The 23,128-nt window shown below is 41.3% G+C and overlaps 1 protein-coding gene across 2 annotated transcripts in view; it reads left to right on the top strand.

Annotated features, from left to right (window-relative positions):
* The window catches only part of UTP20 (UTP20 small subunit processome component), a 148,421-nt gene that overhangs the window by 66,499 nt on the left and 58,794 nt on the right, over positions 1 to 23,128 (top strand). For both annotated transcript variants that reach the window (XM_049782797.1, XM_049782796.1), the window contains exons 25-29: positions 2,255 to 2,380; positions 7,058 to 7,224; positions 11,514 to 11,722; positions 20,280 to 20,423; positions 21,110 to 21,189. In XM_049782797.1, coding sequence (XP_049638754.1) covers positions 2,255 to 2,380; positions 7,058 to 7,224; positions 11,514 to 11,722; positions 20,280 to 20,423; positions 21,110 to 21,189 — 726 coding nt within the window. The remainder of the gene's footprint in view (positions 1 to 2,254; positions 2,381 to 7,057; positions 7,225 to 11,513; positions 11,723 to 20,279; positions 20,424 to 21,109; positions 21,190 to 23,128) is intronic.

The following is a 23,128-nucleotide window of genomic DNA, read 5'->3' on the forward strand; positions in this document are numbered from 1 at the left end:
ACAATCAAGTGGGTCAGGAAATTCCTAGTATGAGTATTCTTTTTTTGTTTTGGGGGCCACACCCATTTGATGCTCAGGGGTTTCTCCTGGCTAAGCGCTCAGAAATTTCTCCTGGCTTGGGGGGACCATATGGTACTCAGGGGGATCGAACCGTGGTCTTTCCTTGGCTAGCGCTTGCAAGGCAAACACCTTACCTCTAGCACCACCTCACTGGCCCCAGTATGAATATTCTTATGGTGTGGACCAAGGTAGGCATTTTTAAGGGCAATTGAAACGATACTTTACTAGAAAAGTATTTTTACGGTTGTAAGTCTCAGTATCACTACATACTCTAAAAAAATTATTGGCTATGTTTTTGAATATACTCCTTGATAGTTATTATATTTTGAGTTAAAATGGAGACATTTAGACTATTAAGTAAAATTAATAAATCTATTTCTTGTATCTATAATTTAATAAATGACAATAGAATATTTTCCAAAACAAGAACCTTACTGAAAAAAGTTATGAACTTTTTGGCTCAAGGGATAGCGTAATCTCATCTACTCTGCTTTCATTTTGTTGTGCTTTTTGGTTTTTTTTTTTATTTACTTTTTTATGGGGCCACACCTGGCATTGTTCAGGGGCTACTCTTTGTTCTGCATTCAGGGATCACAGTTGGCAGTGCTCAGGGTACTACATGGGATGTTGGTGGCACTGGTGGTGATTGATGTTAGAATTAGAATATTGAATACCTGAGATAACATTTTTATGAACTACTTTGCTCATAAAGTTATTGTGTTTAGGACCAGAGAGATAGCATGGAGATAAGGTGTTTGCCTTGCATGCAGAAGAAAAGTGGTTCGAATTCCGGCATCCCATATGGTCCTTGAGCCTGCCAGGAGCAATTTCTGAGTGTAGAGCCAGAAGTAACCCCTGAGCACTGCCAGTTGTGACCCAAAATAAACAAACAAAAATCACTGTGTTTAAATAAAGCTTCAAATGGGGGGAAAGGAGGAATACTAGCTCTTTGCCAAGTAAAAAGTTACTTTTCTACTTGAGTGCATTTTCCAAAATATTTTTGTGAAGGCCAGGGAAATTGTCCTTTTGTCCAAGGCAGTTATGCTTTTGTTAGGTAAGAAAAGAAAACTAGAAGCATATTTGTTGAATGAATGTGCTTTACCATAGATAACTTAGAAAGAGAATATTAACTGAAAAGAGAGAATATTAACTGAAAAGTATTTGTTAAGTCATTGGGTCAGACTGATAATACAGTAAGTAGGTAGGGCGTTTGCATTGTATGCAGCCAACACAGGTTTGATCTTTGGCATCCCATGTGGTCCCCTGAGCACTGCCAGGAGTAATTTCTGAGCACAAAGCCAGAAGTAACCCCTATGCACTTCCATGTATGGCCTAAAAACCAAAAAAATAAAAAATAAAAAAAAGGAAGAAAAGAAAACTAATTTCTTTTTGCTTAGATAGAATCCTAAAGTCGGTGATTATTAGGGAACACTAATAATCAGTCTGGAAAGTGAAGAAAGCTTTTCTAAGCTAAATTACTAAGTCTAACTTCATCTAATCCATTTTTACTGCTTTAAGATTTGGAAAATATGGGGTCGGAGCAACAGCGCAGCGGTAGGGAATTTGCCTTGCATGTAGCCAACCCTGGAGGACCCTGATTCGATTCCCGTCATCCCATATGGTCCCCAGAGCCTGCCAGGAGTGACTTCTGAGCACAGAGCCAGAGGTAACCCCAGAGCACTGCTGGGTGTGACCCACAAAAAAAATTTTTTTTTTTTTTGAAAAGCAGCAGTCATTTTGGAAGGTATTTATGTAAATATTTTTCTTTTTCTTTTTTTTTCCCCCTTCGGTTTTTGGGCCCACCCAAGGGTGCTCAGGGGTTACGCTTGGTTCATGCATGCACTCAGAAATCACTCCTGGCAGGCTCGAGGGACCATATGGGATGCTGGGGATCAAACTTGGGTTGACCACTTGCAAGGCAAACGTTATTGCTACTGCCCCCTGTAAAGATATTTCTTTATGAAAAAGTCCACAGTGTTCTTTAATACCTAGTTCATGTGCCAAATGGCCTCTTTTTTATCTTAGGGGAATGGGCTGAGCCACTCCCAGTGGTGCCCAGGAAATGCTCCTTCACACCCACTCTGTTCGAGCCTTTGAGTGCTCTCTTTGGCCTACTAATTTTTTTTCTTAACTGCATTTTTAAGATTACTGTTGATGATTAAATGATGACATGTACTATTCTCTATTTTTAAAGGGAAAACTTGCAGAGATTGCTTGAAGACAGAAGCTTTAAGGAAGAGATTGTGCATTTCAGCATTTCTGAAGAGAATTCCATTGTGAAAACAGCCCACCGAGCTGAGCTGTTTCCTATACTGATGAGGTATTTGTAGTGTTTCAAGATAATTTTTTTGTTTTTGTTTTGGGGCCACACCTGGTGACGCTCAGGTTACTCCTGGCTCTGCACTCTGAAATCGCTCCTGGCTTGGGGGACCATATGGGATGCCGGGAATTGAACCGCAGTCCGTCATAGGCTAGCAAGGGCAAGGCAGGATCCTTAGCACTTGTGCCACAGCTCTGGCCCTCCTGCTCATCTTTTTGCTAGGACCATGTCAGTGCTGACTGTCATCGTCATCCAATCCCATCTTAGGGGCACATTCTCTGGGAGGCCCCCTAAGTGCTTAAAAGTGCACCTTCTGGGCCCGGGGCATAGCTCACATGCCTGAGAGTGGGTCTGGTTTGCACAGGAGTCCAGGCTTGATCCCTGATACCACGTGCCACTCTTGAACTGCCCTGAAGGTCCACAAACTAGAGAGGTCCCTCTCTTCTACCCGATTCTCCCCCTACAAAATGAAAATGACTGCTACTCAGAGGTGTTCAGAGACTAGCTCAATGCTTTGAAGTTTCCTTTCCAGCAGTGGTCAGGGGAACATGTGGTTGGAACTAGACCTCGGACCCACGGAAGGAAACACTCCTGTGCTGTGAGTCATTTTCCCAGCCCCTGTTTCTGTCTCTTTCCAGAGGTAAGGCCCATGGTCCTTAGTAAATATTGATCAAATTTTGTTTTGTTTGTTTTTGTTTTTTTGGGGCCACACCCGGCGTTGCTCAGGGGTTACTCTTGGCTGTCTGCTCAGAAATAGCTCCTGGCAGGCACGGGGGACCATATGGGACACCGGGATTCGAACCAACCACCTTTGGTCCTGGATCAGCTGCTTGCAAGGCAAACGCCGCTGTGCTATCTCTCCAGGCCCAATAGTGATCAAATTTTGTGTTCTTTAAGAGGTAGATTTCCCTTGTTGCTTGATTTCCATCTTAGCTGTAGAGCTTAGAAGAATTATTTGTTGTTATTTTTGAATTGCTGCTGTATGTAGCAGTAAATGCTTCTGTACTAGCTGTTCCAACTGGGGTCTGCCTATTCCTGGTATGGACTTCGCTTGGCTCACTGTCAGGAGGGCCACAATATGAAGTTATTTCATTTTTTTTGGTTTTGATTTTCTCTATGTTAGTAATAAATAGAACTGAAGGTCTTTCAGTAATTTAAGATTGTGAAAGAATCATATATCAAAAATTGGAAAATCACCATATTTTGATTTTGGGGGTTGGGGCACACCTATCATGCTCAGGAGTTATTTTTGCCTCATGCTCCAGGATCACTCCTCGCAGGCTTGGGAGACACATATGGGGTAGCTGGGTCAGCTGTGTGCAAGGCAAGTGCATTAACCCTTGTATTGTGGCTCCAGTCCCAATTTTATTATTGTTTAAGGTAACACTGAATACTATAATGGAATTTGTCTCTTACAATATCTATGTGTTGCTGGGAATAGTGCCCAGACCTCTTGTATGCAAAGCATACAGTCTAACTCATTGTACACTTTCTCCAGCCCTGGTTTTGTCCTTATATTTATTAAGGTCTCTTTGGGGGGTCTGGAGGGGGAGACTCCTATTTAAAAAAAATCTTACCGGGGCCGGTAAGGTGGCGCTAGAGGTGTCTGCCTTGCAAGCGCTAGCCAAGGAAGGACTGCGGTTCGATCCCCCGGTGTCCCATATGGTCCCCCCAAGCCAGGGGCAATTTCTGAGCGCTTAGCCAGGAGTAACCCCTGAGCATCAAACGGGTGTGCCCCCCCCAAAAAAACAAAAACAAAAACAAAAAAAATCTTAACACTTGTTGAAGAAACTTTCCTTGCTTCACTTCATATTTCTTGTTTCTTTATCAAAGGTTAATTGATCATATACCTGAGGATTTGTCTCAGGATATTCAAGTCTATTCCATTGATCTAAGAGTCTCAGGGTCTGACTTCTGGTTCTGTTCTCAGGGATGATTCCTGGTAAGCCTTGGGAGATGTGCAAGTAGAACCCTGGTCAGCTGCATGCAAAGCACATGTCTTACCTACTGTCCTATATCACTCTGGCCCGATAGTTATCTGTTTGATAGGTGTATTTGTTTTCTCTCTTACAAAGACTTCTTTTTTTTTTTTTTTTTTTTTGGCCTTAATCTCTAGTATTCTCTTTTTCCTGCTTCCCTTAATCTTGATTTGTTTTGCTTGGTTATTTTTCTAAACTTCTTTATTAAACATTTTATTTCTATTGTAGCTCTTTCTTGTTTTATAACATATCCATTTCAATCTGTTAAGTTGTTATTCTGGCCTTTTAGAAGGACAGAACAGGGCCCGGAGAGATAGCACAGTGGGCATTTGCCTTGCAAGCAGCCGATCTAGGACCAAAGGTGGTTGGTTCAAATCCCGGTGTCCCATATGGTCCCCCGTGCCTGCCAGGAGCTATTTCCGAGCAGACAGCCAGGAGTAACCCCTGAGCACTGCCGGGTGTGGCCCAAAAACCAAAAAAAAAAAAAAAAAGTCTAAAAAATACAAGAAACATTTCTATTTAGATTTTATTAAGTTTGTTATTATTAAAAGAGAATCATAGGGGCCAGCGAGATAGCATGGAGGTAATGTGTTTGCCTTGCATGTAGAAGGTCGGTGGTTTGAATCCCGGCATTCTGAGTACAGTGCTAGGAGTAACCCCGAGCGCTGCCGGGTGTGACCCCAAAACCAAAAAAGAGAGAAAAAGAGAGAGAGAGAGAATCATATTATTATTCATTTTTTGTTTGTTTGTTTTTTTGGGGGGCACACCCAGTAACGCTCAAGCTTGGGGGACCAGTAGGATGCCTGAAAATCGAACTGCAGTTTGTCTGGGTCAGCCGCATACAAGGCAGACATGCTATTACTCTGGCCCCAAGATTCATATTATTAAAAGAAAATATAGAAAAATAATTTGACTGTTTGATTTATCTTTTTCTTTTTTAAAATTTTTTACAATTTATTTTATTTTGTATAATTATTTTTATTTAAACACCGTGATTACAAACATGATTGTAGTTGGATTTCAGGCACACAAAGAATACCCCCCTTCACCAGTGCAACATTCCCACCACTAATGCCTCTGATCTCCCTCCTCCCTTATTCCCTCCCTGTATTCGAAACAAGCATTCTACTTTTCCAACTCATTAACATTGTGATGGTAGTTGTTAGTGTAGTTATTTTTCCAACTGCACTCACCACTCCTTGTGGTAAGCTTTATATTGTGAGCTGGTCCTTCTGGCCCTCATTTCTGGGCATTATAACAATAATTTATTTTATTTTTCTTAAAACCCATCAGGGGCCAGAGAGATAGCATAGCGGTAAGGTGTTTGCCTTGCAAGCAGCCTATCCATGACAGATGGTGGTTTGAATCCCGGTATCCCATATGGTCCCCCATACCTTTCAGGAGCGATTTCTGAGCACAGAGCCAGAAGTAACCTCTGAGTGTCACTGGGTGTAACCCAAAACCCAAAAATCAAAAACAAAACAAAACAAAAACACCTCAAAGATCAGTGAGAATTCGGTCTCTCTCTCCTCTCTCTGGCTTATTTCACTCACAACAGTTTCCATGTACATCCATCTATAGGAAAATTTCATGACTTCATCTCTCCTGATGGCTGCATAATATTTCATTATGTATATGTACCACAATTTCTATAGCTATTCATCTGTTGAAGGGCATCTTGGTTGTTTTCAGAATCTGGCCTATTGTAAATAGCGTGGCAATGAATATAGGTGTGAGGAAGGGATTTTTGTATTGTATTTTTGTGTTCCGAGGGTATATCCCTACGAGTGGAATGGCTGGATCATATGGGAGCTCAATTTCCTGTTTTTTGAGGAATCTCCATATTGTTTTCCATAAAGGCTGGACTAGGCAGCATTCCTACCAGCAATGAATGAGGGTTGCTTTCTCTCCACATCCCTGCCAGCACTGATTGTTCTTGTTCTTTGTGATGTGTGCCAGTTTCTGTGGCATGAGATGGTACTTCATTGTTGTTTTGATTTGCATCTCCCTGATGATATAAGCATTTTTTCCTGTGTCTTTGGCCATTTGTATTTCTTTTTTTGGAAAGTGTCTGTTCATTTCTTCCCATTTTTTGATGGGATTAGATGAATCTTTCTTGTTAAGTTCTGTCAGTACCTTGTGTATTTTCACTATTAGCTCCTTGTCTGATGGGTATTGTGTGAATAGTTTCTCCCATTCTGTGGTGGCTTTTGTATTCTAGGCACTATTTCTTTTGAGGTGCAGAAGCTTCTCAGCTTAATATAGTGCCATATATTTTTCTCTGCTTCCATTTATTTGGAGAGTGCTGTTTCCTCCTTAAATATGCCTTTAGTCTCAATGTCATAGAGTGTTTTACCTATGCATTGTTTTTATGATTTCGAGTCTGATATCAAGGTCTTTAATTCATTTGGATTTGACCTTTGAGTTGGGTGTTAGATGGAGGTAGAACAGAACAACTAATATGAATTCTGTTGTGGGGGTGGAGAAATAGTATACCAGCTAAGATGGTTTGCTTTGCATACACCTATCCCAATTTCAATTTATGGTGTCACATATGGTTTCCCGAGCACCATCAGGTATATACCACCACTGAGCACCATTTCAAGTGCAGAGCCAGGAGTAACCCCTGAATCAGGTGTGGCCCCAAAACCAAGTAAGTAAATAAATGGTTCCTCTTAATTTTTTTTTTTTTTTTTAGAATTTTGTATGGAAGAATGAAGAATAAGACTGGCAGTAAAACTCAGGGGAAATCTGCATCAAGTACCCGCATGTCCATTGTTTTGAGATTCCTTGCTGGGACCCAACCTGAGGAGATCGAGATATTCTTGGACCTACTTTTTGAACCTGTGAAACACTTAAAGAATGGTAGCTAAGAGCACCTCCCTCACCCCAAAAACTTGTGGATTGTGGACTTCAGTGTCTGGGGCTGGTTCCTTGACTCTTGGAATTTCTCTAATATAGGGGTTGCTCTTCCCCATACTAGTGGTGGCTTTTTTCTATATTAAGGGTGGACTTTTTGCTGAAATGGGTTATTTTTCATTTTCGGCCACGAAATGTAGTACTTTTTCAACTTTGATTGAACTCAGTGGAACTCACAAGTGGTCCTGGGAATTATCAGCATGTGTTTTCAAATTCTGTATAGGACATACATAATTTTTGTTGTGTATTTAGATTAGTTGAAAAAAGCTAAGTACATTTGCCAGAACTGTGCCGCAAGTGGTAGGGTGTCTGCCTTGCACGTGCTAACCTAGGATGGACCATGGTTCATAAAAATGAGAAAGATGAGGGGCCGGAGCTATAGCATGGAAGTAGGACATTTGCCTTGCATGCAGAAGGATGGTGCTTCAAATCCCAGTGTCCGATATGGTCCCCAAGCCAGGAGTGATTTCTGAGCACCTAGCCAGGAGTAACCCCTGAATGTGGCCCAAAAACCTCCCCCCAAAAAAAGAAAAAAAAAGAAAAATACTAAGTACATATTCATAGACAGAATCTATTTTATCTTAGAATTATAAGTGGCTTAATTATCCTTGGTTATTTTGCCACCAACTTATTCACTGAGTCATTCATCACCAGTGAAGTTGAAGACTTCCCATGCCAGACTGTTATAAATAGGAAGTTGACTATAATTTTTCTCATTGTGTGGGTCACACACCCCCATATAAGTGGTGGCTTTTTCCTATATTAAAGGTGGACTTTAATCAGGGGTTACTACTGGCTGTACGCTCAGAAATCGCTTCTGGCAGGCTCGAGGGACCACATGGATGCCAGGATTCGAACCACTGTCCTTCTGCATGCAAGGCCCTACCTCCATGCTATCACTCCGGCCCCTCATCTTTCTCATTTTTATAGTCTAAACACAATGACAGTACTTGTGTACAACGAGCTGTCATGCTTTATCATATATTCTCTGTTATATGGTATCATCGTTTGTAATAATAATGACTACACTACTATTTTTAATAAGTTCTTTAATTGAATCACCATGAAATATACAGATAAAAAGTTGTTCATGAATGAGTTTTACTCATACAATGCTGCTGCGGACCCTTTATCCTGATGAGATAAAAAGTCCCTAAGCATAACCTTAGTGAGTTCATTTTCCCACTGAGAGTCAAGCGGGAGCACGAAGAGGCGAATATGGAATAATGAATTATGAAATATGAAATAAATGAGACCACACAGAATGCATGGGGACTTGCATCTAGAAAGACGAAGACAAATTTATTTTTTGAGCTGGGTAACTTAAAGGGGTAGCTCTGGAATGAGGGGTGCAATTTTGGAGATCAAAGAAAGTGGGAAATGGTTAGGGAAACAGAATGAAAGACCACGACTAAAATTTGCATATTAAAGAACCGATACTGAAGGTGAAAGGCAGTTTTGTTGTGGGTTTGCTTTGTTTTGGGTAAGCAGGAGAAACCAGGTAATTTTCAGGGAAGTGGGAAGAGAGAGAAATGTTTTAGAGTTTTGGGGAAAAACTGAAAATTACTTTACTATGAGCTAAGTTTTGGGAAAAACATGATCTTGGCGCCAGCCAAGGTAGCAGAGATCACAGAGAGCTGGTCAGTGGGAGACTTTTGGCGGGATTTGTACTGTGCTTCTTTGTTAGAAAGAATTACTAAGGCCTGATTTCTAATAATGGTCAAAAATAAAGAGAGAGATAGTTACAGCCACGTTTTAGAATTATAGTCAAACAATCCACGCAAAGGGTCAACTGATTTGACTGCTCTAAGCGGGCCTTTTTGGCAAATAATTCTTTTTTCAGGAGTGCAGCACTTCTGAAGTGTGTGCCCTTCCTGAGTGGGGTGTAACACAATGCCAACACCCTTCACCAGTGCACATTTCACCAATATCCCCAGTTTTCCTCCTGCCCTCCCCAACCCTCTCACCTACCTACCTCTGTGGTAGAAATTGTTCTCTTTCTCTTTGTCTCTTTCCTTCTCTCTTAGACACTGTAGTTTGCAATATTGTTACTGGAGGGGTATCATGCATATCACTTTATCTCCTTTCAGCACCCAATTCTTGTCCAAAGTATTCATTTCTAACTATCGTCATGATAGTGGTCCCTTCTCTGCCTTAACTGCACTTCCCTGTTCTTTGTGGCAAGCTTCCTACCATGTTAATGACTTAAGTATTATTTTATTTATTTATTTATTTATTTTATTTTATTTTTTTTTTTTGCCAATTCTCTTTACATAGAATGAAGTTGATCTTTAAAAATAGCCACAGGAAGTATCATTTTGCTTGTTCAGTTTTGGGGGTAGGGGGCATCTAGTTATACTGAGGGTTTACTCCTAGCTCTGCTGCACTCATGAATCATTGCTCAAAGATGGGGGGGGGCGTTATATGAGAGGATCTGGTTGGCTGCATGCAAGGCAAATGCCCTACTTGCTGTACTTACACTCTGACCCCAGTTGTCTTCATTTTGTAGATGAAGGAACTAAGGCTTAGGAAATAGGTATTTTCCCCATGACCACTGAGCTAGATAATGGTGGACTTGGGATTGGATTTTTTTTTTTTTTTTTGGTTTTTGGGATACACCCGACAGCGCTCAGGCATTACTCCTGGCTCTACGCTCAGGAATCACCCTTGCGGGGCCGGGCGGTGGCGCTGGAGGTAAGGTGCCTGCCTTGCCTGCGCTAGCCTAGGACGGACCACGGTTCGATCCCCCGGCGTCCCATATGGTCCCCAAGAAGCCAGGAGCAACTTCTGAGCGCATAGCCAGGAGTAACCCTGAGCATCACAGGGTGTGGCCCAAAAACCAAAAAAAAAAAAAAAAAAAAAAAAAAGGAATCACCCTTGCAGGCTCAGGGAACCTTATGGGATGCTGGGATTCGAACCACTGACCTTCTGCATGCAAAGCAAATGCCTTACCTCCATACTATCTCTCCGGCCCCTTGATCCCCAATTTTAATTCTAAGACCTCTTCTTCAGTCCCATGATTACCTTGATTCAGGCAGTTTGAAGTAAATCTCAAGTAAATCTCAGTATTTAAGGCTTTTCTTTTTGGTTTATGGGACCACATCTGGTGGTTCTCAGGTTCTCCTGATTTACACTCAGAGATCACTCCTGGTGGTATGACTTTTAACTAAATTCTGAAGCTGGAGAGATAGCACAGTGGTTAGGGTGCTTGCCTTCCAAGCATCTGACCAGGTTTGATCATTGGCATCCCATATGGTGCCCTGTGTACCACCAGGAATAATTCCTGAGTGCACAGACAGGAGTAACTCCTGAATATTGCTGGATTTGGTCCTGAAACAAACAAAAAAGATTTAACTAAATTCTGAAATTAGTGTGGTGGTTGTATATCAGGGTCTACTGTTTAATTTATGCACCAGAACAATGAGAGAAAATAAATTTAATTCTCAGCCTTTTGGGAGCTTACTATGGAATGAGACATTTTCTTTGACACTTTGATGATTTGAGCATTGTTCAGTAAGCACTGAGCATGAAATAAAAAGTAATGGGATATTACTTAATGAAATAAAGTCTATTAATAACTTTAAGTTTGAGCAGTAGGTAGTTATAAACAGGATCAGAATGGGCTTAGGGACTTAATGCTGAAACTGGTTTTTTAAAGTTTTAATAGCAGAAGGTGTCACACAGACTATTTAGTAAGCATCAAAAGGAGAAAAGCCTATGAGGAAAACACATTATCTATATATCATTGTAACAAAAGAAAATTCTGTTTTATTATTATCCCGAAATTGAATGGAAGCCGTCATTACAAAAAGAAACTAGCAATGAGGCCGGAGTGATGGTGCAAGCAGTAAGGCATTTGCCTTGCAGGCGCCAACCTAGGACGGATCGTGGTTCAATTCCCCGCCGTCTCATATGGTCCCCCAGCCAGGAGCGATTTCTGAGAGTATAGCCAGGAGTAATCCCTGAGCATCAACGGGTGTGGTCCAAAAAGCAAAAAAAAAAAGTAACTAGCAATGGAGCTGCAGCTACAGTTCAGTTGCAAGGCCTCCTGCCTTGTACACGGCCAACTCAGATTAAATCCCCAGCATCCCATATGGTTCCCTAAGTACTGCCAAGAGTGATCCCTGAGTGCAGAGCCAGGTGTAAGCACTGAGCATTGCCAGGTGGGACCACAAAACCAAACCAAAAAGTAATTAGAAAATAATACGGATCTCTATTCTTCTCTGTTTCACTAGGCGAATGTCATTCTGCAGTCATTCGAGCAGTAGACGATTTGGATTTGTCTAAAGTTCTTCCAGTAGGTCGTCAGCATGGTATTTTAAATAGCCTTGAAGTTGTTCTGAAGAACATAAGTCATCTGATCAGTGCATACTTACCAAAGATTTTACAGATACTGCTTTGTATGACAGCTACTGTGTCACAAATCCTTGACCAAAGGGAAAAGGTGAGTCACTAGCCATTTATTCTTGGGCCACTAAGAATGTGTGTTTTAGTTTGGAAATGGCTTGGGAGTTAATACCTAAAATCCTTCCAGGTTTAATTTTTCTTCTGTATCTCTGAAGGTATCTTTAAAATAGTATGTACAGGGGGCCAGAGCAGTGGCACAGAGCGGTAAGGTGTCTGCCTTGCCAGCGCTAGCCTAGGACAGAACTCGATTTGATCCCCTGCCATTCCATATGGTCCTCCAAGTCAGGAGTGATTTCTGAGTGCATAGCCAGGAGTAACCCCTGAGTGCCACTGAGTGTGGCCCCAAAAAACAAAATAGTATGTAATGTTTCTATGTAATGGGAATCTCTATGTACTGGAACTTGCCGTTTGAGTATTAAGAAATGTAAATCAGACTAAGTGGGGTTTTTTTGTTTGTTTGTTTGTTTTGTATTTTGTTTTTAGAACCACACTGGTGATGCTCAGGGGTTATTCCTGGCTCTATACTCAGGAATCATTCCTTGCAGTATTGGGGGACCATCTGGAGGCCCAGAGATCAAACCTGGGCTGACTGTATGTAAAGTGAGCACCCTACCTATTGTGCCTATCTATCTGGCCCCCAAGACCAAGTATATTTTTGAAAGGTGAAATGTTAGGGAGTAAATTAGTCCTACATATAGTCTCAGAAATCGAAGTCAGGGATGGTAGACTCTTTTCTTTTTTTTTTTTTTTTTTATTTTAAATTCAAGATCTTAAAGGTAAAGGATACTCTCCAACTCTCATTCATCTGGAGTAGTTGGATAATGAATAACTATTTCTTTGTAAAGTAAATGCTTGTCTGCTATCTGTATAATGTCTTGAATAAAGATAAGCAGATTAGGCAAGAGCAGTGATCTAGTTGCCAGAGGATTCCTGAGGTGGTGCTTAATCTGAATTGTATTCAAGATGGTCTATTTATGTTCTTGTGAATTGGTATGTGGGCATAAGTATATTTAAGGTTTAAGAAACCTAATGTCTACTTAGACTAAAGGCCTCTTAGAAAGAGGTTGAAGTGCAGATCCATTCAGATTTCTGCTGTTATTGTCATTTAATGATGAATCGTATTTTAAATTGTGCACAATATATCTCATTGATTTATGGATCTCCCCAATGAACTGACTCTCAAATATTGTTATAATACCAAAAAATTGTGGGCTCCTGTGTAGAGAGCTCTGATTGGATGTAAATACATTTCTCTGATGAAATTGTATTCTGATTGCCACTATTTATTTGGAGAACTAGAAAACTTCTTCCAGGACCAGAACAATAATAATACAATGGGTAGGGCTCTTGCCTTACTAACGGGTTCAGTCCCAGTCATGCCATATGGTCCCCTAAGCACTGCAGTAGTAATACCTGATTGTAGAGCCACGAGTAACCCCAGAGCATCAACAAGTGTGGCACAAAAACAAAACAAAAAGATACACCTTCTATTTTTAGTAGACATCATTTTGCTTCTTTATGCTTTCACTCCTTTCAGCAAATGTAAATTAAGCCTCTGTTATATGTCAGGTACTCTTCCACTGGGGATGAAGTGGTCGTGGTCAGCAGAACAAAGGTTTTTATTTATCTCTTAAAATCATAAATACACAGAACTGAAGAGATAGTACAGGATTTAAGACCTTGCCTTACATGTGGCCAGGCACTGCATATTGCCCCTTAAAGCATCTTCTGGAGTGATTGCTAAGTACCAGCAAGTGTGGGCTCCCTCTTGACCCTCCAAAAAAATAACTCCAGAGTCAAAATAAATATTTAGTTCACAGTATGTCAGTAATTAGAATAATGTTCAGTGGTGCTCATGTTCTGAGAATAAGATGGAATGAGGAAGCCCCTTCAGAGCTCTAATCTGCATTCTGTGTGTTCTCCTCTCTCAGTCCACCCACACTGGTCTCCCAACCATCTCCTTAGCCTAAGCTCATTGACCTCAGCCTGTCCTTTACCTTTCAACACCTTCTAGACTGGAAGTGCAAGGTAGTCAACTGCCTTCTCGCCTCTCTGGGCAGTGGCTCAGGGTTGGAAATCAGTTGTTCAGTGTCTTGTTGAGTGGTTGCTTCTGAAGGGTGGTTGAGTCTGTTCTTTGTCATTCCATTTTAACTAAAAAGCAGAAAGGCCACTGCAAAGAAGCAGGTGGGGTGCAGAGCAATAGCACTAGAGCATTTGCCTTGTGTGCTGCCAACCCAAGTTCAATCCCCAACCTTCCTTATGGTCCCCATTCCAGCCAGAAGTAAGCTCTGAGTACCACTCAGTGTGTCCCAAAAGCAAAAACAGAGGAGCAGGTGGAACTGTCTTTCAACTCACACATGCTCCTATTCCCAGAAGCCAGGGCAGAAGTGGGGACCCCATGAGAGGTTCTCAGATCAGGTGGGTTGTGTTGTGGAGCCAGATGGTGGGAACTGGGAACAAAGGCTGCTCTGGAACCATTTACCAACTTTTTACAAGTAATTTAACTATGTTTCAGAATAGAGCTCGACAGCTTTCAAGTGATAGAACCATGAAAATAAAACACACCATGTCTGAGAAGCAGTACAGGATTTCCCAGCATGAAAAGAGAATTCTGGGGCCAAAGCGATAGTATAGCAGAAGGGCATTTGACTTGCACGGGGCTGACCCATGACAGGCCTGGGCTCGAATTCTGGCATCCCATATGGTCCCCCTGAGCCTTCCAGGAAGAATTTCTAAGCGCAGAGCCAGGAGTAACACCCTGATCAACACTGAGTGTGGTCCAAAACCAGTAAATAAATAAATATTTTTTTAAAAAAAGAGAGAATTCTTTTTTTTTTTTTTTTTTTTTTTTTTTTGTGGTTTTTGGGTCACACCCAGCAGTGCTCAGGGGTTATTCCTGGCTCCAGGCTCAGAAATTGCTCCTGGCAGGCATGGGGGACCATATGGGACGCCGGGATTCGAACCGATGACCTTCTGCATGAAAGGCAAACGCCTTACCTCCATGCTATCTCTCCGGCCCCAAGAGAGAATTCTTACAATGAGGAGAAAACATTGTTGATTAGATGCAGACCGAGTGACACAGATGGTAGAATTTGACCAAGACAGTTGAGCAATGTTTAGAAATAGTCTCTACATTGGCCGGCAAAATAGTTTAGAAGGGCAGGCACTCTCCTTGCATGCAGCTGATATGGGATCAATCCTGAAACCACATGCTCCCTTGGGCATCACTGGGTTCCCCTGCTGAGTGTGGTCCAGCTTCGTCATTTTGTCCCCCAAAAGTTCCCAATTAGTTCATCAAGTAGTAGAAATGGTGTTAAGGAGAGATGGGAAAATGAAAGGAAATTTAAAGAAACAGATGCACTCAAAAATAATGGTGTTGTTTTCCTGGGTTGGTTAGGGACCTTATAAAGAAGGCAGTTTGTGATGATACTACCCAACCATGAAGGAACATTGCACACAGAGAGTGAGTGACCAGTGGTGCAAAGTCCCTGCATTGGGCCCATCCTGGCACATTCTAAGGACAGGCAGGAAGCAAGAGTGGCAAGGGCATGGGAGTAGGAAGATCCTGTTAAGGAAAGCCAGGAGGGAGGCAAAGGCTTGAGAGCTTGATTTACTTTGACCCCTCCTGGGAGCTCTTGAGAAGCATTCAGGAAGTGACAATCTCTTGCTGGTTTAAAAGTGTCACTTTGGGGCCCGGAGAGATAGCACAGCGGTGTTTGCCTTGCAAACAGCCGAACCAGGACCAAAGGTGGTTGGTTCGAATCCCGGTGTCCCATATGGTCCCCCGTGCCTGCCAGGAGCTATTTCTGAGCAGACAGCCAGGACTCACCCCTGAGCAACGCCGGGTGTGACCCAAAAACCCAAAAAAAAAAAAAAAAAAAAAAAAGTGTCACTTTGACTGCTTTGTGAAAACTGGGGTGGGGGGAGGAAGGTATTTTTTGTTTATTTTTGTTTTGGAGCCACACCTAGCAATGCTCAGAGTTTACTCCTGGCTCTGCACTCAGAAATCACTCCTGTAAAGTGTGTGGGGACTGGACAGAATGCTGAGGATTAAACCTAGATTGGCCAAATGCAAGGCAAATGCCCTATCAATTAGTATTATTCCTTCTTTCAGTGCCCTTGAAAAAAGAGGTTATGTGAAAATCTTGTTCATGACAAAAGCTTTCATACCGTGGGGAGAATGATAGGAGAAATTTTATTTAGGCTTTATAGTGGATCATAGTAACTTTATCTGTTAGATTCAGTTGTGAAAGGCATGAAGTCCACTGAATGCTCATTAAGTCCTCTTTCTGGCTGACATCAAAGAAGTTACTCAGTAATGGAGTCTGACCCAGGCTCCCGGGCAAATGACCGTTTATATAATTTCACGGATCATTAATTAATGAGGTGTGAAACATTTAGACAGATTGTATCTTTTTTATAGAAGTCTTTGGACAGGAGGCCAGAGCAATGATATAGTGTACAGAACACTTGGCCTCGCTTGTGGTCAACCCAGGTTCTATTCCCTGATACTCTGTATGGCCCATGAGCACCTCCGACAATGATCCATGATTGCAGAGCCAGGATTAAATCCTGAGAATGGCCAAGTATAGACCAAAAGCTAAAGCAAACCAAACACAAAACCTCAATCCCTTGACAAGTCCAAAGCGTTCCTTACAGTGCTGAAATGAATAATTGCACAGTAATATTGCTTCAATGAGTTAAAGTTTTACATCTGAGTGTTTGAGCTGTGTTACACATTGACCCTTTTTGTATTTTTCAAATCCTTCAGGTCATTGACTTACAGTGAAATATACATAATTTAAGGGTCATATTGCTTTGAATTTACTTGGGTTTCTATACATTTAAGCAACGAAACAACTTGGAAATGTACATACATTTAGCCATATTGACTTTCCAGGAACTGAACTCCATGATTATTGCTCACTTCATGGCTATTTCTCCTGTTTACTTAGTAGTTGTTGAGTAATAAACCTGGCCACTGGTACAGAGGTGATAGGAGCTACAAATTAATAGAGAGGCCCAGAAGGATGGAGCAGAAGCTAGAGAACTTTTTGTTTGATGTCCTGCTTGCTGAGAGTCATTTCTTGTCCTCTTACGTGTGTTTCCCAAACATTTTCTGATTATGCTCCCTTTTGACCTTGTTTCCTTCCAGTTATCACTCTACCCCTCCCTGCAATGGCTCCTTCCCTCTCCCACTAACAGACTTTTTCACTTGTGACGCCCTTGAACTATCTAAGGAGGAGTCTTCAGGGAGATTACATGACCCCACGTGGAAAATAATGCTGCTATTAGGGGACCATAGTATATTTTTCTCATATAGTTACTTTTGGATTCTGCCTCTCACTAAACATGATGCAGCTGAATAAAAACTTGGCCAGTGAAACTGAGATTTGAACTGGATGGCTTGTGTCTGTGTCACCATGTGCTTGCCTGTCATTTCCTGTCCTTGTAACCTGCCAGTAGATAGTCAGATAAGGTTGATGGATGTGTGAGGTAAAATTCCTTAGACACATGTGGCAAGTTAATTCCTACTCACATGACTTGGAACGTTCTGTTTCAAAATCATATTTTCATAATTAGACCATTTATTTTTTTTAATTTATTTTTTATTTTTTAATTTTTTTATTTTGAATTATGAGAACAAAAGATGCAAAGAAAGAGGACAAGGTAAAGTTACAGTGGAAGGACAATCAGCCATAACATAATTCTCAGAAGAAGTCCCCTTGTTGATATCTTAACTTTGAACTTTCAGCCAAAGAACATTAAGATAAATAAAACAGAATCCATGTACAATTACTTTGTCCCTCAAGTCCCCAGATTGTAGCACATTATAATATTTCTTTCTTTCTTTTTTTTTTTTGGTTTTTGGGCCACAGCTGGCAGTGCTCAGGGGTTACTCCTGGCTGTCTGCTCAGAAATAGCTCCTGGCAGGCACAAGGGACCATATGGGACACCGGGATTCGAACCAACCACCTTAGGTCCTGGATCGACTGCTTGCAAGACTAGCACCGCTGTGCTATCTCTCTGGGCCCACATTATAATATTTCTTAACAGCACACAGGCAATCTAAAGCCATAAAACTTATGTAACTCTTTAAACATTAGAGGCATAGAATTTTTTACATTTCCATGTACATGCATATTAGCTTAAGTTAACCTCAAATTTTAAGTGGGTGCATTTAACTAAGACCATTTAATTTTCATGACATGGTATCATCCTTATTCCTTTTCTTCATAATGTCCCCTTTTTTGTTTGATAGGGGCCTAGGAGTACAGAGGTTACTCCTGGCTCTGCATTCAGTACTCACTCTTGGTGGGCTTAGGGAAGGTACCAAGGATCCAACCTGGGTTCTCAGCAAGTATCCTGCCCATTGTACTGTCGCTTTATTTCTCAAACTGTATTTTTCTATATATCAAGATCGGCCTGTATCAGTCACCTCATTTTATTTTAATGAGCAAAATTTTCACTATATGAACAGATGATAATGTTTTAGTACTCTCAGACATAATTACCAAGAATACCTGCTAGATCTGTTCCTGAATATCCACCAAAAATAATTGACCTTTTTTTTCCCCATTGAGACCATATGATTACAAAATCCTTCATAGTTGGATTTCAGATATACAATGAATCAGGGCCAATCCCACCACCAGTGTTGACCTCCTTCCACCAATGTTCCCCAAGTGTATCCCATATTACCACCCTTTGCCCCCCACCCCCAGTCTGCCTGTATAACAGGCCCATTTTAAGTTTAGATTGTTGAAGCTTGAGTCTCTAGCATCATTTTGGTTTAGTTTGGTTTGATTTAATATGGTCTTGGGGTCACAACCACTGGTGTTGAGTGGTTACTGCTGACTCTATGTTCAGAAATCACTCCTGGTAAGTTCGGGGACCATATGGCATGCCGGGGATCAAACCCTGGTGGGCCACATGCAAGGCAAACCTATACCTGTTATACTATCACTCCGGACCCTTGATTCCATTGTTGTTGCCTTTGGCTTGGATATTTAGTTCTGTCATTTTTTAACACCATGAAAGCACCTGAGACAACATGGTCCTTGGCCCCCATCCTTTCATATTTGTTTTTCTCCTCTACTCAGTTTCTTTTTGCTATAGTCTGAGGCCAGGGGTGTTCAAGACAACTCCCATTTAAGCCATTGTATTTCTTCATACTAATAGTACATATAAGTGATACCATTCTGTATTTATCCTTCTTCTGGCTTACTTCATTTGACTTAATATCTTCCAGTTCTATCTATGTTGCAGCAAATTATATGATTGCATCATTCCTTATAGCTATGTAGTACTCCGTTGTATATATGTGCCACATCTTCATGATCCACTTGTCTGTTATTGGACATGAAGGTTGATTCCAAATCTTAGTTATTGTGCGGAGTGCTGCAATGAATAGTAGTGTGCATACATCCTCTTGGAGGAATGTTTTTCTGTCCTGGGGATATATGTCCAAAAGTGAGATTGCTGGGTAATATGGCAGCTCAATTTTGAGTTTACCGAGAATTCTTCAAACTATTTTTCATGGGAGTTGGAACATAAAGTCTTGTTTCGAAGAGGGTAGTTTTATTTGTGGGAAGAAATCAGGATTCTGTTTAAGACAATTTCCTGCATAAAGTAAATAAGCCAAGGCCTTGGGAGAAACTTACCGGATTAAGTGGTAGAATTGGTAGAAGAGGTTTTACAAAACTACTGTTGTTTTTTCCCTAAGGCCTTGCTCTTGAGATTTTGCTAGACTTTGTGAATGGCGCACACTTGCCACTTGACATCATTTTGCTTCTTTTTACTTTTTTGGTCCATACCCACAGGTAACTTCTGGTAATACTCAGGGAACCTTGTGGAATGCCTGGAATCTAATTTGGATTGGCTGTGTGCAAGGCAAATGCCCTACCCTGCTGTTTAAGCACTACTTTCCAACTTAATGTCTTTAACTCTCTTCTTTCCTTTCTTGTTCCTTGAGAAAAGCAGTATGTATCAATCGGTTGATATTTCCAAGAGAATCAGAGATGAAGCCATCAGATTTATAAGATTTTCAGTTTGATTCTTTTAAGTCATCTGCGTAAGAGTGAAGTCCAGGGGCTGGCGAGGTGGTGCTAGAGGTAAGGTAGCTAAGCGCTAGCCAAGGAAGGACCGTGGTTCGATCCCCCGACATCCCACATGGTCCCCCCAAGCCAGGGGCAATTTCTGAGCACTTAGCCAGGAGTAACCCCTGAGCATCAAATGGGTGTGGCCCGAAAAACAAAACAAAACAAAAAATAAAAAAGAGTGTGAAGTCCAGAAGTTAAAAAAAAATTATCCTTTTTTAACAGAGTGAGGTGGACCTTGGAGATTTTGAAATGGTTTCTCAGTCAATGGTCCTCGAGACAGCTGAAAATGTCAACAATGGCAGCCCCTTTCCCCTGGAGGCCCTGTTGGCAGGAGCAGAAGGGTTTCCCCCTATGCTGACATCCCACCTGATGCAGATGACAAGACTATGGTTGAACTAGCCATTGCCCTGAGCCTGCAGCAGTGGCCTGAAAAAATAAAATTATAAAAAAGAAAAAAGATCTTTTTTTAATGGAAACATTTCTATTTAACAGATACAGTTAAGGTTTATAAACCCACTGAAGAACTTAAGACGCCTTGCAATTAAAATGGTAACTGACATCTTTTTGGACTGGGAGTCTTATCAGTTCAAAACAGAAGAGATTGATGCTGTGTTCCATGGTGCAGTGTGGCCCCAGGTACATTTCTGTTCCTGCATCCTCTCTGGGCACCTTCAGTGTATTCCTTTATTACTGTGCTGCTTTACCAGAGCTGTCCTAATGTCACATCAAACCTTTCTCTCTCGACGTTGACAATCTTTAAAACACTTTCTGTGCTTCTTCTACCACCTAAATAAAGTCTAAGAACTGGTTACTGCCAGAAGAAGGCATTTATAGTGAGGACTGATTTGAATAGGATGTTGTCTCCCAAGTATATGTGCCCTAACTTGAGTAATGCCCATGTGGTTGTTTTGGGTTTTCAAACGATTAATGGAAAGTATTTTTGTTCGCTATGTTCTTATTATGTCTCTGGCTACATTACTTGGTGGTGATAACTAGAGTGGTTACGGTTCAGCAGAATGTAGGAGATGTTTGATTTTAGGAAACTTGTTCAGCTGTTTAAGCTCCATCATGTCTGACAATGAGATGGAAACCATTCTACCTGATTCCTTTCAAGTTCTAGGTCTCCACTTACATCTTGACCATTTTTCCTATATGGATGTTATTCTAAGGTCTCTCATTGCTTCTCTCCAGTCTTCCCTTTTCTGTGTTAATCTCTGTTTATTGACTCTTTTATCCTCTGATGTGGCGTTTCTGCTTAGTCTGTTTCAAATTAGTGGTTTGTTTCTACATCTCTGTAAGTGCTCTTATTTTTTGTGTCCTAGATCAGCAGACTTGGATCTGAGAGCCAGTATTCTCCTACTCCTTTGCTGAAGCTAATTAGTATTTGGAGTAGAAATGCAAGGTAAAATCTTCTCTCCCTGACCCCTTTCTTTTTTTATGACCTCTCTTAAAAAGGGCAGTCTTTAAGCCCAGAGAGATAACTCAGTGGCTGATGAGCACAGGAGACTCAGACTCATCCTCGTCAACTCATGATCCTAGGGATCCAACCCAGGATCCTGGTTTGCAAAACATGTATACTTGCCCTTTGAGCTATCTCGTCTCACCTCAAGAAAGCTTGTATTATTTTTGGAGTAAGGACTTTTTTCCCACTTATATCACAGGTTAAGAAAACAATTTCTTATATTTCATTGACCAGGCATAACAGTCTGGAAATATTTATAGTTACACAGTGTTTATGTAAGTAAGCCATGAAGGACTATTAACTTGGAAAGTTCTGATAAAGACTTCATATTCATTGGGTCTTTTTGTTGGTTTTTTATGTGTGGTGCTATGAGCTAAATCAGCCATGCAAGGCAAGTACTCTATTTTTGAAATACACCCTTGGCCCTTATTAGTTGGGTTTTTACTCAAGATATAGATCCTGGGGCCAGAGAGATAGCATGGAGGTAGGGTGTTTGCCTTGCATGCAGAAGGTTGGTGGTTCAAATCCCAGCATCCCATATGGTCACCTGAGACTGCCAGGAGTAACCCCTGAGCGCTGCTGGGTGTGACCCAAAAACCAAAAAAAAAAAAAGAAAAAAAAGAAAAAAAAAGATATAGATGCCCTTGTCATTGGATACTACTTTTTGCCCTTCTGCTATTACTCTCATTTTTGGCCAGAGAAAAATAGAAGCCACATTACAGTAGAGGAAGGAAGCATCAGAACTTGTTTTTCGCCCCCTACTTAACCCTTATGTTATCAGAAAGGTGAATTTTCCTCATAATCTATGCAATAGATATGCATATGTAGAAAAATAAATGACAATATCAGAACTATGTAGTGAAACATTTTCCTTCCCAAAATATGTCATTTTAGCTTGAAATCTTATTAGTTTGCTAATATACAGAAGGTTTTCATCTACAGAAAATTCTTGAATTTACTTGTGGTTCATATGCGTGCAGGTAGAACTAAACCATCTGCAGAATGTTTAAGACTACAGGTAAGGTAAAATTGTCTCAAATTAAATGATCTAAGAACAATAGAAAATTGCTTTATTAGCGAGAGTAATCATGTTGTCCAAAAACATTTCTGAAGGTGAGAAGAGATGCTGTAAATAATTAAGCGCCAAACAAACAGCATAACTGGGATAGTTAAGGTCCCTGTTCATTTTCTTCCTAGTTGCTCAGATTCTGAGCTGTTCCTCCCTCCTTGGAATTGTCCATTCCTAGAAGGGTCTGTTGTTTCACGCGGCCACTGTCCTATTAGTCTCTTCATCATTGGCCTGCACTAAGTTCTTGGAGGTTAGTGACCCTGTCACCTTTATTACTGTACCTTCCTCCATGGGCTTACCGCCATGCTTCTATGGAACCCTGGCACATTGAAGGCAGGGTTCCAAGTTTCTGATTGAACCATACTCTTACCCATGGATCATTGTGGCCTTTGTGTAGATTCCAGATGGGTTTCTTTGGAGTTACTGTGGGCACTCACTAAGGTCCAAGAGTGGAAATTACCTGTCTTGCCTTTTCTGCTTGAAAAAATTGAAAAACAATATGTGGCTCTCCAAAGCCGCTGCCCCCCTGCCATACACACACACACACACACACACACACACACACACACACACACACACACACACACATACCACACACACACACACATACCACACACACACACACACCACACACATACACACACACAGACCACGCCACACACACACACACACACACACACACACACACACACACACACACACACACACACACACACACACACACACACACACACACACACACACACACACACACACCCCGAGCTGGGAAGCATCATGGTACATTCCTTGGCAGTTGGCTTCCTGTAGGCC

This window comes from Suncus etruscus, chromosome 11 (genome assembly GCF_024139225.1).
Source record: "Suncus etruscus isolate mSunEtr1 chromosome 11, mSunEtr1.pri.cur, whole genome shotgun sequence".
Taxonomy (NCBI): Eukaryota; Metazoa; Chordata; class Mammalia; order Eulipotyphla; family Soricidae; genus Suncus; species Suncus etruscus.